At 36.6% G+C, this 15,186-nt stretch overlaps 1 protein-coding gene across 2 annotated transcripts in view; it reads right to left on the bottom strand.

Annotated features, from left to right (window-relative positions):
* Nucleotides 1–15,186, bottom strand: part of SCAMP1 (secretory carrier membrane protein 1) — a 129,751-nt gene that overhangs the window by 102,109 nt on the left and 12,456 nt on the right. Inside the window, exon 2 of one of the 2 annotated variants that reach the window (XM_045496401.1) lies at nt 3,346–3,423. The exons of the other annotated variant lie outside the window; for it this stretch is intronic. Coding sequence (XP_045352357.1) covers nt 3,346–3,423 — 78 coding nt within the window. The remainder of the gene's footprint in view (nt 1–3,345; nt 3,424–15,186) is intronic. 2 annotated transcript variants of the gene reach the window in all.

Raw genomic sequence — 15,186 nt, 5'->3', positions numbered from 1 at the left:
ACTGAATAAATGTTAAAAAAAAAATTTTCCCCCAAACAAAAAATCAAGACTTTCTAAATCTTATAGGTTACACATTCATTCTGCTATTGGATCTTCTCTCTTGACCTCATTTAATTCACCACACCCTTAGGCAACAATTTAGAAGCTTTATTTTCACAAATTTTTAAAAAAATAAATATAAATACTACCAATTAACAAAAGAGTATCTGGACCGAGTTCTAACATATCACTTAAATCAATTATCCAAATACATCTAATCTGTTTTGGAAAATAGTCACAACCATTTAAAAAAAAAAGTTTCTGATACTGTACTTACAGAAAAACAAGGAATTTTTAATTTTTTCATTATTTCAACAATGTTTCCAACCATGTAAAAATTCAGTGGAAATGCATGTTAAAATAATTTACCTAATGATTTTCCCCGTTTCTGACACTTTATCACTGCTCATCAAATCTAAGAGTTTTTTTTTTTTAAGTGGGACTTATCTTTATTTTTTTATTTTTCAAATTTGTATTTAAATTCTAGTTAGTTACCATGAGAAGTATTTCCTTTTTCTTTTTTTTTTTTTTTTTTTAGAGATAGAGAAAGCGTAAGTAGGGGAGAGGGAGGGAGGAAGCTAGAGAGACAGAGTGAGAGAGAATCTCAAGCAGGCTCCAGCCCCAGCAGTGAGCCCAATACAGGGCTGATCCCACAACCCTGGGCTCATGACTTGAGCCAAAATCAAGAGTTGGATGCTCAACCCACTGAGTCACCCAGGTGCTGCTGAGAAGTGTTCCATTTTAAATAGGCTTATATTTTAAATAGGTAGTGTTGCCTAGCTCTCCCTGAGACTATTCTCTTTAAGAAAACCTTTCCTTCACTGTAAAAACTCTACATTTCAAACTATAATTTACACGTTTATGTTTTTTTTTTTCTGGATATATCTTCATGTAACTGTTTTAAATTCCAATTAGGTGAAAAATTTTTCAGAGACCAGTACTGTACCTTCTATCCTTCCATCTATCTCTAAAGACAGAACTAGCAAAATGGAAAGGGCAAAAGCTGTATGGAAAACAGTTAGTTAAGCCAGTTCTGCCACTTACTATCTGGATGACCTGGGTCTCACATTCCTTATCAGTAAAATGGAAATTTAAAATAGCCATTTTCAATGCTATAGGAACTCAGTAATATAGGTAACACACATGGCACAAAGTAGGCAACTTGGTAAAGAGTACGAATACCACTGATATGAATAATCTAAAGCTGCTACTTTTATTTTTAATTTTTTTTAAATGTTTGTTTATTTTTGAGACAGAGAGAGACAGAGCATGAACAGGGGAGGGGCAGAGACAGAGGGAGACACAGAATCGGAAGCAGGCTCCAGGATCTGAGCTGTCAGCAGAGCCCGACGAGGGGCTCGAACCCACGGACCATGAGATCATGACCTGAGCCGAAGTCGGACGCTCAACCGACTGAGCCACCCAGGCTCCCCTAAAGCTGCTACTTTTAAAAAGCTTAATATACTTCTTGCTAGTAAAATCTTCCAAAAAATTGTATGAAAACTTCTTTTCATTCTACCAGCATATTTTAACAAGTCTTGTTCCCATTTCCACCCCCCAGAAATCATATTAAAAAGACTACATATGGTGGAATAAAATATACCACCTCTCTTCTTCTCTTTCAACTACAACCAAATGCACATACATTCACAGCACTAATTTACTATAGGGTTGAATCATTTTAAATTGCCATTTTTACATGTCCAAACTGGTCAACTTACTGGCTATCTCAAATGGTTCAATCTGAAATTTACTCGCCCAGTGAACACTTTAGTAATCCCAGGCTGGACTGCAGTTGCTGCACATAAGCAATGTTAAATGAGAGCTTTGAAATAAAGTGGAACATGAAAGTTCATTCTTATTTTAATGCTTTTACTTTGTACAAAGCTCTTCTAGAACTAAAATGTTAATATAATACATCTTGAATGTATTTCTTTTTCTTAATTTTTTTTTTTTAATTTTTTTTTCCACATTTTTATTTATTTTTGGGACAGAGAGAGAGAGACAGAGCACGAACGGGGGAGGGGCAGAGAGAGAGAGGGAGACACAGAATCGGAAACAGGCTCCAGGCTCTGAGCCATCAGCCCAGAGCCTGACGCGGGGCTCGAACTCACGGACCGCGAGATCGTGACCTGGCTGAAGTCGGACGCTTAACCGGCTGCGCCACCCAGGCGCCCCATCTTAATTTTTTTTTTAATGTTTATTCATTTTTGAGAGAGACAGAGCACGAGCAGGGGAGGAGCACAGACAAAGAGAGACAGACACAGAATCTGAAGCAGGCTCCAGGCTCTGAGCTGTCAGTACAGAGCACAACACGGGGCTCAAACTTACAGACTGCGAGATCATGACCTGAGCCCAAGTCAGACACTTAACCGACTGACCCACCCAGGCACCCCAATCTTAAACATATTTCTAAGTAAAACCTGCAATATCTTCTGCAATTATTCTGCAGACTATGGAAACACACATCAGGAAGAGATGATCAAGTAAGAATCATTATATTTATATGTAAATCCAAGCATACAACTGAAGAATTGCAAGATCTTCAACAGGATGACTAACATTTCAAAAGTCAACAGTGTCTAAAACAAGAGACCTCTTGAGTGTCAGAATTAAACTAAAGACTCAAAATACAAGAGACAAATTATCTGCCAGAGAAATTCTGGGGAAGAATTCTCAACAAAACCTACCTCAATAGTTCTCAAAACTGGTTCAGAATAAAATCACCATAACAGCTACAACAAAAAACACAAGTGCCCTAACTGTAAGAGTGTAGGGCCCTAATGAAAAGTGTAATAAACCTCCCCAGGTGCTTCTCATTTGCATCCAGGGTGGAGAACCCCTGTTTATTATGGATTCTTTTTCATACCCCTACATAAATTAAGACTAAATTTTGAGGAGAAAAACATGTTCCTAAGCCCAGTAAAGTTCCAGATAATTCTAGTCTACCAGAGAGTAGATTTTTTTTATTTTATAAGAAAACATCACCCCTACATTACCATGAAGACAACATTTATATACCAAGGAACACTTCTCTCTCCTATTTAAAGTACTGTCGTAAGATTTTCTTATTAGAGGGATCATCAGCAATGCAGAACATAAAAGAAAATTTGTAGTATTCCACTAGGACCATTACTGATATTTCTTCCTGTTTAAAAAGAGTTTTAACTTTGTAAATTATAAATAAAATACTAACAGTTTATTTTACACAAGTTTAACCAATCAACTAGAAATCATAATTGAAATATAATTCATATTTAATTTCAATTTTAACATTCAAAAGTAGTCCAATTAAGACAGTCTTACTGTTCTAGAATCCGAGAATGGATTATATTCATCAAGTCCTGGTGGAACATTTCTTGTCACTTGTGTAACTGATGGGTCCTGGAATAAAATTCAAAGGAGAATAAAAGATTATTTATCCTTTAAGGCACAATTTTGGTATTTACAAAGCATTTATTCCATCTGTATTTCTGGTCACCCAGTGAAGCTAACAGGAAAATAAAAAGATTATCACATTTCCTCACTCTCATCCCAACAAGGTTGAAATTTATACCCTCAGCCCTCACACTCTCAATGAAAAAACTGGGTTAGATGCAAATCAGGTGCTGGCTATTATATAAAGAATGAAAATAGCTACGTGGAGGTGACTGCACAAGAGCACCTTAGCAAACCTTGGGTAAACCCACCATCCCTTCCTTTAGGTTCCACAGTTCCCATATTTTTTTTTAAATTTTTTTTTTCAACGTTTATTCATTTTTGGGACAGAGAGAGACAGAGCATGAACGGGGGAGGGGCAGAGAGAGAGGGAGACACAGAATCGGAAACAGGCTCCAGGCTCTGAGCCATCAGCCCAGAGCCTGATGCGGGGCTCGAACTCACGGACCGCGAGATCGTGACCTGGCTGAAGTCGGACGCCTAACCGACTGCGCCACCCAGGCGCCCCTTCAGTTCCCATATTTTTAAAGTTATCTTCCATCAGTTTTCCCTACTGCAGATATAAGTACCACATTACAAGTCAATGTCATGTACAGGCAACATCTATAGCATTCAAGATTAAGCACCATTTACATGTTTTATTCTGCTCCAATATTTTCACTTGACTATAGTTTACTTTGTCCTGTTTCTCCTTTTCCAAATGTAATACATCACCACACTATCCCAACTTTTCAAATCTTTTCATGTTAGGCTTCCAAATAAGTCCCAAAATATTAGTTAATCTACTTCTCTTGTGAATTTAAGACACAAACATAATAAACATCTCAATAAAAACCAACTGCATAATTAATGTGAAAGGCATTTGCAAACTGTAATACAGCCTCATTGGCCTTTACATCCCTAATTCCAAACTTTGGCATGCATCAGAATCAAAACAGATTGCTGCAACCGACCTCTAGAGTTCTGAGAAGGGGCCTGAGAATCTGTATTTCTAACAAGTTCCCAGATGATGCTACTTGCCGCTGATTGGGGAACCACTGCTCTCTTGTCTATACTGTACTTTTTCCAATCCATCTTTCTCAACACAGTCATCAAAGTTACCTGTCAAAAAGGAAAAGCTGATCTTGTCATTCCCCTCCTCTATTCCTAATCCATTTCAGATTCTTTAGAGGCTCTCCACCAAGACAAAATATAAATTCCTCAAAATGAGATAAAAGACTTCTGACCATCTAACCTAGTCCCGAACTACCTTTCCAGCCAGACTCATCTATTCTCTCTGAAGGACCTTCCTCTTGCCAGGTCCTTCACTCCCCACCAAATCAAACAAGATATTGCATAAGGAGCCTTGAACTTGGCAAAAAGTGGTAAGGATAAATTAAAAGAATGGCACAGACAAAAAATAAAAAAACTATGCTTGTTCAACAATAAAAAAGGAAGGAGGGGATGAAATCACTCTATTTCCCAGGGTTGTCCTCCCAAGTTTACTCAAAAATGTGAGAAGCAGGAAGATTATCAAAAAAGAGTGTGTGCTTCAGGGAAAAAAGTAAGAAAAAAGAAACATGAATATTTTAATCAAAATTTTCAGTTTGGCACTGCTGTGGTTACCTTAATTCAGAAGAGGGTTTAGGAGGGTGAGTGGCTGGTTCAGTCAGCGCAGCAAGCAACTTTTGATCTCAGTGTTCTGAGTATGAGCCCCACATTGGGGGTAAGGATTAATTAAAAAAGTAAAAAAATTTTTTTTGAAAAAAACGGGTTTAGGGTCAACAAGTGGAGATTTAGCAAATCCTAATGGTCCAGATGCAGTATCGATGCATTCCCCTCATCCCTACCCACAAAACCAGGTGACTTGGGAATTCTCCACACCATACTCTTCCTTGGCATTGCTTCCTGTGGTTGAAATACTCTTCCAGGTTGGTTCAACCTAGCATTCTCCTCTTCCTTAAAGACTCAAAAAAAACACTTCACATGCTAACTAATAAAATCCCTGATACCCAAGTCAGTACAACATACGCTCAGGGCTTTCTCAGAGCTTGGTATTCATCTCCATCATCATTTATTTCACTGAATCATGATGATCTTCATACAATTCCCTTTTCCCAAATTAGACTGTCACTTCTTTGCATACAAAAACCACAAATAGGTGTTTTTTTAATTTAATCATATGTGCCTGGTAATACTGTTTGAGTGATTATCACCACCCCCAAAGAGAAGAAAAAATCTACAGACTAATGCTTCAAGGCGCGCCTGGGTGGCTCAGTCGGTTGAGCGTCTGACTTCAGCTCACATCATGATCTCACAGTTCATGAGTTCAGGCCCCGCATCGGGCTCTGTAATGACAGCTTCTGAGCTGTCTTAAGGACATCTGAAGGAGTCTGCTTCAGATTCTGTCTCCCTCTCTCTCTGCCCCTCCCCCACTCACGCTCTGTCTCTCTGCCTCTCCAAAATAAAGAAAATGAATTTAAAAAAATTTTTAAAGAGTAATGCTTCAGGATAGAATCAACAGTAATAACCAAGAAATACTTTCTGAAAAAAATGTGCATAAATATGAAGCTGGTTCAAAAATTTAAGTGAAAAAATATTTGATCTCACTCCTAAGAAAAATACTAATTAAAACTACCCTGACCTAATCATTTTTCACCTATCAGAGTAGAAAAAATCTACAAGTCTGACATACTCTAATGACAAAGGTGTAAGAAAATAAGAATTCTCATATATTATTAATGGGTACAGAAATTGTTACAACCTCTAATGGAAGGACAGTTGGCAATAGCTAGCAAAATTACATCTACATTTTTACTCTGACCCATGATCTCACTTCTAGGAATTTATTCCAAAGGGCAAAATACTATTTGTAATAGCAAAAGACCAGAAGCAACCTAAATGTCTACCAATAGAATAAAGTTGAATCAACTACAGGACATGGACATGATAAAGTACTATGCAGTTAAGTATTACACAGCTGTATAATGGTACAAGGAAATCTATATGCTGCTATGGAATGAATGAAAAAGTGCAAAACAATATAACTAAAATGTTGCCTCTTATTGAAAGAAAAAAATTAACATGTAAAACTAAGATGTTACCTCATATTTCAAGAAAAAAATTAATGTGTATGTGTTTACTTAAATTTTGAACAAGATGAAAAAACCAGGGCACCTGGCTGGCTCAGTCGGAAGAGCATGCAACTCTTCATCTCTGTGTCATTGAGTATGAGAGCCATGTTGGGTGGAGATTACTTAAGTAAATTAAACTTAAAAAAACTTTTTTTACATAAAAAACAAGTAAAATTTTACTTATTTAAATGCTTATTTGTATTTTTTAGAAAGAAAGTGAGTACAAGCAGGGGAAGGGCAGAGAGAGAGGGAGACAGAGGATCCAAAGCAGGCTCTGCGTGGACAGTAGCCAGCCCAATGTGGAGCTCGAACTCACAAACTGGGAGATCATGACCCAAGCTGAAGTCAGACATTCAACTAACTGAACCACTCAGGTGCCCCAGTAAATAAAATTTATTAGTAAGATGAAGAAGCCAAAAGCTACTAATACGAATGATTATCAGCAGATGAAGAGTGATAAGAGACCATAGGCTTGGAAGCCAGACTTTGCTGAATGTACCTCGTTTTACGGTTTTTACTTTGGAACCAGGAAAATATTACATAATTTAAAAAAAAAAAAAAAACAGGGGAAGTATAGAGTCAGAAAGATAGATCCTGTTTAGCCAACATTCATGCCATCAATGTCATTCTTCCAATGCTAAAGGTACAAGGAGTCCAATGAGTCCCAACTCTCATTTTCTAAATACACATGGCCAATTATCAAGTGTCCTAAAATTCACAAATCCTACATAAGGTATAACTTAGCTCCAAAGAGACGAATGAAATCATTCTTCCAATTTTCTACTTTTAACTCCAATAATGAAAATGTACTTGGTTTTCTTCTAGATTCTAGAAGAGATTAAATCCAGGCTGAGTTAATTGGCAGTTTAACAAAATCATTCTGTCAAGTTAATTGAGTTCACTTCTAGTTGGTCTGGAATTTCTCCTTAAGTATTAGGTGACAAGCAGTAGAACATGTACCAGATTTGCCAAGATTTAGGAAGCTAAAGAACTATTACCTCTGAATTCTTAATTAACCTTTCAAATTAGTTTTAATAAATGTAGATAGTGTTACGGAAGTTGTAGTCTTCTGAACTAGAAGAAAACAACAGAGCTGAAGTTTTAATAATGAATAATCTTTTAAAGCCTCTACGTCTCTAGCACTTATTACTTCCAATCCTTGTTATGATCCTCCCTGATGGATGGTACTATTCTATTTCTCAGAGAAAGAAGCTATGACTTTGAAAAAGGTCAAGAAACTTCCTGAAGGGCATTTAGTGTATATCTGAGAGAAAATATATGCTAAAAATAAAATTTACCACACCCACAACTTTATCAAGTAAGACACAGGTTGAGTTCATTGTTTATTAATGATTTCAAACCTTTGGCAGGAAAATGTGCTTTCTTTTCAACACAACAAAATCAAACTGTTTCAAGTGCTAACTTGGTTGCCTCTACTGCAGTGGTTGTCAAACTCAGTACAGACTGGAATCACCTGGAGGGCTTGTTAAAACCCAGATTACTGAACCCCATTCTAAATGTACCTTGATGTCTCAGACAGTGTCTGAGAATTTGCATGTCTAACAAGGAAAACAATCTGAGAGAGCCTCCTTTTACTGACTTAAAATAATATACTACACTTCTATGTTTTATTAACTTCCAAGAAGTGTAGACATTCTTTAGAATTTAAATATCCTATTTGGATCTGACTATCCATAAATATTAAATTACATAATTTAGTTAAGCCAAGGCTATTCTACTAAACCCTCCACACACCATTTAACTTCATAGCCATATTTCATTAAAAATCAAGATGCATTATAAAAATGTTTTTCAACAAGAATAAGATTTCAAAACTAGCATAATTAGCTTTTTTATATCTTTAATTCAGATTTCTTTACCAAATCCTCTAAGGTAGTGTACCTTCATTATATTTCAAATGATTTCATCCACTATGCATTAAATTGGGTAGTTCTCCATCACTCCACACATAACCTCTCAGGAAGATTCTAATGTGGCAGAAAGTACGTTCACCTTCAGCTAGATTCTTGAGAATCAACCTCAGTATCCTGCTTATTCTTTGTACCATTCTCAAGCTAAATAGTCTAACATGAAAATAGCCTACATGGATGACTCTGTATAACCATATATTATGTATCCACTTATTGTATCTGCTAACACTTAACAGGTTTGAGTTTCAAGATTAACGTTCAAAATCTCACGTATCTTAGGTACTTGTTCTGTAACAGAGTACTTGTCTAGGATTTAGAAACTCCTGGCAATGACTAGACTCTGTGAACTTATGCAAGACACCTAAACTGCCAATTTTCTTATCTGTAAAATAGGGGAAATTTTTGATAGATGATTGTCCTGATCAGTCACAGCTCTGAAATGTTAGGCTATATATTTTTAAGTCTTTACCATCTGGAAAGCTGACTGCCTGTATTCAAATCCGAGTTCCGCTAATGAAAAGCTATAAACTTTCAACAAGGCGATTCATATTTCAATGTGACTCAGTTCCTTCATCAGTAAAATATATCCGTAGCTCATGAACTACTATATATAAAATGTTTAATACTGTTCCTGTACATGGAAAAAACTGATAGCTAAGATTGTTATCATTACCACTACCAATAAGTAAGGAAGAAACAAGCTTTCTGTTTATGATTAACGGAGATATTAAGAATGCATAGCAAATCATATATAACGAATAGACCAAAAAACACCTACAGCTGCCTTCTGAGGAAAGCAACCAGACATTCTTTGCCCAACCTTTGTGTCAAGTGACCCTGTTATCTTCACTATGTGTTAAAGGATGAGGAATTGGCCTCTGTGATAATTTTTAGAATTGGACATGAAGAAGTCTGGTAGACACCAACAGAAGTGACTCTATATTGGATAATGCCAATCAATTAGATCTTATATCTTGAGCTACTTGAAGAGGAGACATTATGATTGGTAATTACAAGCAGAAGAGGCTGACACTAGTCATGGCAGAAAGACAAACAGAAGCTAATAAGATGACGACCAGAAAAGGGAGCAGCAGGTACAAAATATGAGGGGAAAGACAATTACCAAGGTTGCTAATGTGTCACCAAAGCAAAAAGAGGGCCAACAGAGTTACTGCTATTCTGGTTGGTGAGGAATGACTTGGTGTTACAGGAGTTTTCACTGTCAAGAAGATCCTCAGAGAAGAATGAGAGAAGCACAAGAGGGCAAAGAAGTTAGCAGAGATCAGTCCCCTAACCTTCACTCGAACCAGTACAGCACAATTTTATCTGTTTTATAAATACTGATTTCACATGAAAATGACTTACTGCTTAATGGGTGAGAGGTGAAGGGCAGGGGGGCGATTTGAGGAAACACATTTTTAGCTCCCAGAGACCATTTCATTACAATTGCAAAGATGGACTGTGTTGGGCTACCTTCCTTCCCACAAAAATTCTTACAATAAAGCCCCATCACCTGAGGTAACCTGACACATCTCCATGATTTAAAACGAGAACAGGTAGAATAGAATCAGTGTTCTCTGTCATTTTGGGTTCCATTAAAACAATGTAAATACAGTTTACTGCCATTAACTAAATTTAAATAAAATCTGGTGGAAGAGAAAGTTTTTTTAAGTATAAACATTTATTGATTACTAGTATACATGGCTCTTGAAATGTTTACTAATCCAAAGTGAAATATCCTGGAAGTGTAAAACACAGCATGTTTCTGATTTCAAAGATTTATCACAAAACAACATAAATGTAGGTCATTAATAACTTTTATAGTAATGGTGTTAAAAGGGCATTTTGTATATAAGGAGTAAAATAAAATATTAAAATTAGTTTCATCTGTTTTTTCCATATGGCTACTAGATAATTTTTTTAAGTTTATTTATTTTGAGAGAGAGAGAGAGAGAGAGAGAGAGAGAGAGAGAGAATCCCAAGCAGACTGCATGCTTTCAGCACAGAACCCCATGGGGGGCTCAATCCCATGAACCGAGAGATCATGACTCGAGCAGAAATCAAGAGTCAGATGCTTAACCAAATGAGCCACCCAGGCACCCCTAGCTAATTTTAAATTACAATGTGGCACAATTTTTATTTCCACTAGACAGGTCTGATTGAAGCCTAACAATGTATTCAAGACTGGCTTATAATTTCACTTTCATCCATTTGGGCAAATTCAATTGTTTCAGCCAAAGGGAAAATAAGAAACTGAGACTTAAAGCTAAATTTCTCCTGTGTTTCAAAATTGCAAAAGATGACAAAAGACCTGATCAGAAAGCTTCCCAATCCAATGTTTTCATATAACATAGTAATAGACTTTTACTACATTTTTTCACTTACCTCATGACTTTTTTCATGATATAGCAGAACACACTGATTTGAATATTAAGAACATTTAGAAGAAAATGCACATTTTTAATTCTATCAGGCATGTCTATGAGAAACTTAGGCTAAAGCAAAGACAGATTCAAGGAAAGAAAGAGAATTCATCTATTTTAGCACAATAGTGCACTCTTTAATTATGTCATATAATTCTCAGAACAACCCTATGACTTAACTTCTGTATCCTTTCTTTCACTGCCGAGAATACTAGCTCACAAATCTTTAATGTCTTTTGCCCAAAGTCATAGAGCTAATAAGTGACATGGTAGGATTCAAATTCAAATCTGACCCCAAAGATTGAGTTCTTAGAAGAAAATGTAATAAAGAATACAAATTTATGTTTAAAACAGTAACTCCTCTAAAGAAAAAGACTGAATTAAACATGGCATTGCTCCAGCAAAACTTAATTAAAATACTCTTCAAGAACTCTGCTTAATCCAATCAATATTATACACTAGACTAGGAAACTTGATTAAACAAGTCCCAAGCTAGAGGCTAGGAGAGGCCCTACCTTCATAGAGTTATATATTTTTTTCCTACTTTATACGTCTCAGAGCTACTATAATCATATGAGTTTAATAAATACTGAGAATTTCACTTACCTAGAGAATTACTAGTTTCTAAATGTCCCAATTATTTAAAAAAAAAAAAGAAAAGGAACTATACGAAGCCATTAAAAATCTGAGCTAGACTCTGAAACATGTATTTAGCAAATCTTTTATAAGAGATCGAAAGAAGTGCTTAATAAGTACTAGGAATTATTCAATAAATCATGACTTTTAAAAACTGGTTCTCATTATCGTTACAAGTCATGACAGTCTTACTCAAACCTAAAACCAACTCCCAAACTAATTTCGTGAACCCAGATCAGTACTTAGCATATTACAACAACTGAAGCAATCACAACTTAGCAAATTTAACGAGATACCACTTCACATCTACTAGAATGGCTACAAACTAGAAGACAGGTAAGTGTTGGCAAGGGTAGGAAAAAAAAAACTGATCTGCTGGTGGGAATATAAAATGGTACAGCCATTGTGGAAGTTAATAAATGACCTAACAGTTCCACTCCTAGGTATATATCCAAGGGAATGAAGGCATGTGTCCACACAAAAATCTGTACACAAATATTCATAGCAGCACTATTCTCAAGAGCCAAAAAGTGGAAATAACCCACATTTTTATCAAATTATATACAAATAAAATGTATATCCATGAATTAAAATAGTTATTTGGTAATACAACCACATGAAGTCCTGATACATGCTATAGTACGGGCAAACCTTGAATACATTACACTATGTGAAAGGTGTCAATCATCAAAGACTACATATTGCATGATTCCACTTGTATGAAATGCCCAGAAAGCATATTAGTGGCTGCCTAGGGCTAGAGGAGTTGGGAGGAAATAGGGAATGAGTGCTAAATGAAGAATGACAGCTAATAGGGTTTCTTTTTGGGGTGATGGGAAGTTTCTAAAATTGACAGTGATGACTGCACAACTGCAAATATACTAAAAATACTATATTATACACTTTAAGTTGGTAAAACTGTGCAGTATTATGAATTACTGTACGTCTCAAAGCTTTTTTTTTTTAATGTTTATTTCTTTTTGAGACAGAACACATATCTGTCACAAGCAGGGGAGGCAGAGAAGGAAGTCGACACAGAATTTGAATTAGGCTCTAGGCTCTGGGCTGTGAGAGCAGGGCTCAAACTCAGGAGCTGTGAGATCATGACCTGAGCCGAAGTCAGACACTAAATGACTGAGCCACCCAGGCACCCCATCAAAGCTGTTTTTTAAAAAGATAATCCATGGGGCGCCTGGGTGGCGCAGTCGGTTAGGCGTCCGACTTCAGCCAGGTCACGATCTCGCAGTCCGTGAGTTCGAGCCCCGCGTCAGGCTCTGGGCTGATGGCTCCGAGCCTGGAGCCTGTTTCCGATTCTGTGTCTCCCTCTCTCTCTGCCCCTCCCCCGTTCACGCTCTGTCTCTCTCTGTCCCAAAAATAAACGTTGAAAAAAAAAAATAATAATTAAAAAAATAAATAAATAAATAAAAAGATAATCCAATGTAGTATTTCTTAGAAGAAATGTTGCCAACCAGCCATAAATATCTAAGTCTTCAAAATCTAAATACCACATCACTCATTAGAGAGAAATACTCATTACGAAAGAAGTAAGGAGAAATGGGGCAGGGATATTAGCTATCAGGGACCATAATGACACCAGAGTTTCTTATTATACTGAATCACCAAAAGTTCTTCTGATATTTCAGAAACTGGATAGCTAATAGAGCTATGTTCCCCAACATTAACACACTTAAGCCTAGATATACAAAAGGAAAAAGGGTAATAATGAAGAACAGGAAAATAATTGGTCATATGTCTGTCAACTGACCTGCAAGTTCAATCACCTTGGACCCCTAATGAAAAAGCCACTGAACTGATACTCTAGGGATCAGAAAACAGCAGAGTCTTGCCACATAAATATCCCTCCATTTTCACTCAACTGTCAAGATATTTTTGTGCAGAAGTTTGTTATATCATACACAGTTCTCCACCCAGATTAATGGGTTTTCGGTCATTCTCCCTTAACACATTAAATACGGCAATTACCAGAGCAATTACCACTAAACGTGACAACCAAAGACCTATGAACAAATTCTAGAAGGCCTTAGTTTTTTTCTCATGTTATAAGCAGTCACCTTTTAATGTTTGTTTATTTTTGAAGGAGAGAGAGCATGAGCCAGGGAGGGGCAGAGAGAAAGAGGGAGACACAGACCCAAAGAGGGCTCCAAGCTCTGAGCTGTAAGCACAGAGTCCCACGCAGGGCTTGAACTCACCAGCCATGAGATCATGCATGACCTGAACCGAAGACGGACGCTTAAACGACTGAGCCACCCAGGCACCCCGTAAGCAGTCAACTTTTAAAAGGAGTTTTTCTATCTGAGAGTAAATGTATCTTTGAACACTTTCTTGTGAAACAAAATCTGGTGAAATATCCTACTCTTGTTAACCTGGTGGCTAAACTCCCCAGGTCAGTACTTAAAATCAAAGCACCACCAAATCCAGAAATTCTGTACAATAATTTCCCGGGGTCGGGGCGAGGGGCAGGGCTGGGGGGGATGTTCAGAATTCCAATGGTGACATCAAGGATTCATCTCCTGGTAGTTTCCCATGAGTCTGAAAAGTAATCATAAAATTTAAAAACTATTAAACTCTAATGTGTTTTTTTTTAATACCAGATGTCCTTTCCAACGATTGTCAACATTAAACAACCAAGGGCACAACCTTCCAACATTTAAAAAAACTTGCATCATAAAAATACAATGTGCTTTCCTTATTACCCTCAGTTCAAGATGTGATCTAGAACAGCTTCTAAAATCCCTAAGCTTTGTAAGACAACCAGTAATTTGTATGTTTTGTTTTTGTTACTATTTCTGTTAACACTAAAAACTTTAAAAGTTAATAAAAATTAGAGTCTGAGAAAATATAGGCAATTTAGGGATAAAATAAAGAATAATCATATGTTGTAACCAAAGATAATCTTGCACCATTATTTCCTTTATATGTTATTTTAAGAGCTTCCCATCTTTGCCTTGATTCAAAAGAAAAATTCCTTTAAGAAATATAAAAAAACAACAAATACTAATGGCAGAAAAATTCAGTAATGTGCCTAAGGTCACTCACGTAGGAGGTAGAGAAGCAAACCTAGACAGCCTGATACCAGAGCCACCCTTTTACCTACTCCTCACTACAATTACAGACAAACCTCTGCAAACTTCATTTAATCCTTCCTCTAACCTCCCTACCACCAGGCTAGGAGCACAGAAATGCCTGTCTGTAATATATATAGTTCATAAAACGTTTTCTTATAAATTCCATGATAAATGGTGATTAAGTTCCCCTGAGACTCAAATACAAACATTTCCATTAAAAAAATTTTTTTAATCAGATAGAAAAAAATATGTGATACATTTCTTTTAACCTTGGGGAATACGTTAATTTGCATTTTTACAATATGCCAATGACTTGTAAGCAATTCACTAAAATTTATGACTATTTGAGATGCCAAAAATTAAGCATGCTAGGCCATAAATAAAACCACAAGACAGACTTAATCAACCTGCAACAATCATCAACACCTTCAGGAAAATTGCGAATGGTGGTAAAACTGTGCTAGAATACCATCCCCTGGCCATCACTGGCCAATATTCCTGACGGTCTTTTCCTCCCACT

This window comes from Leopardus geoffroyi, chromosome A1 (assembly GCF_018350155.1).
Source record: "Leopardus geoffroyi isolate Oge1 chromosome A1, O.geoffroyi_Oge1_pat1.0, whole genome shotgun sequence".
Classification (NCBI taxonomy): Eukaryota; Metazoa; Chordata; class Mammalia; order Carnivora; family Felidae; genus Leopardus; species Leopardus geoffroyi.
The sequence above is the reverse complement of the archived record's forward strand: the minus strand, read 5'-3'. Positions and strand labels throughout refer to the sequence as shown.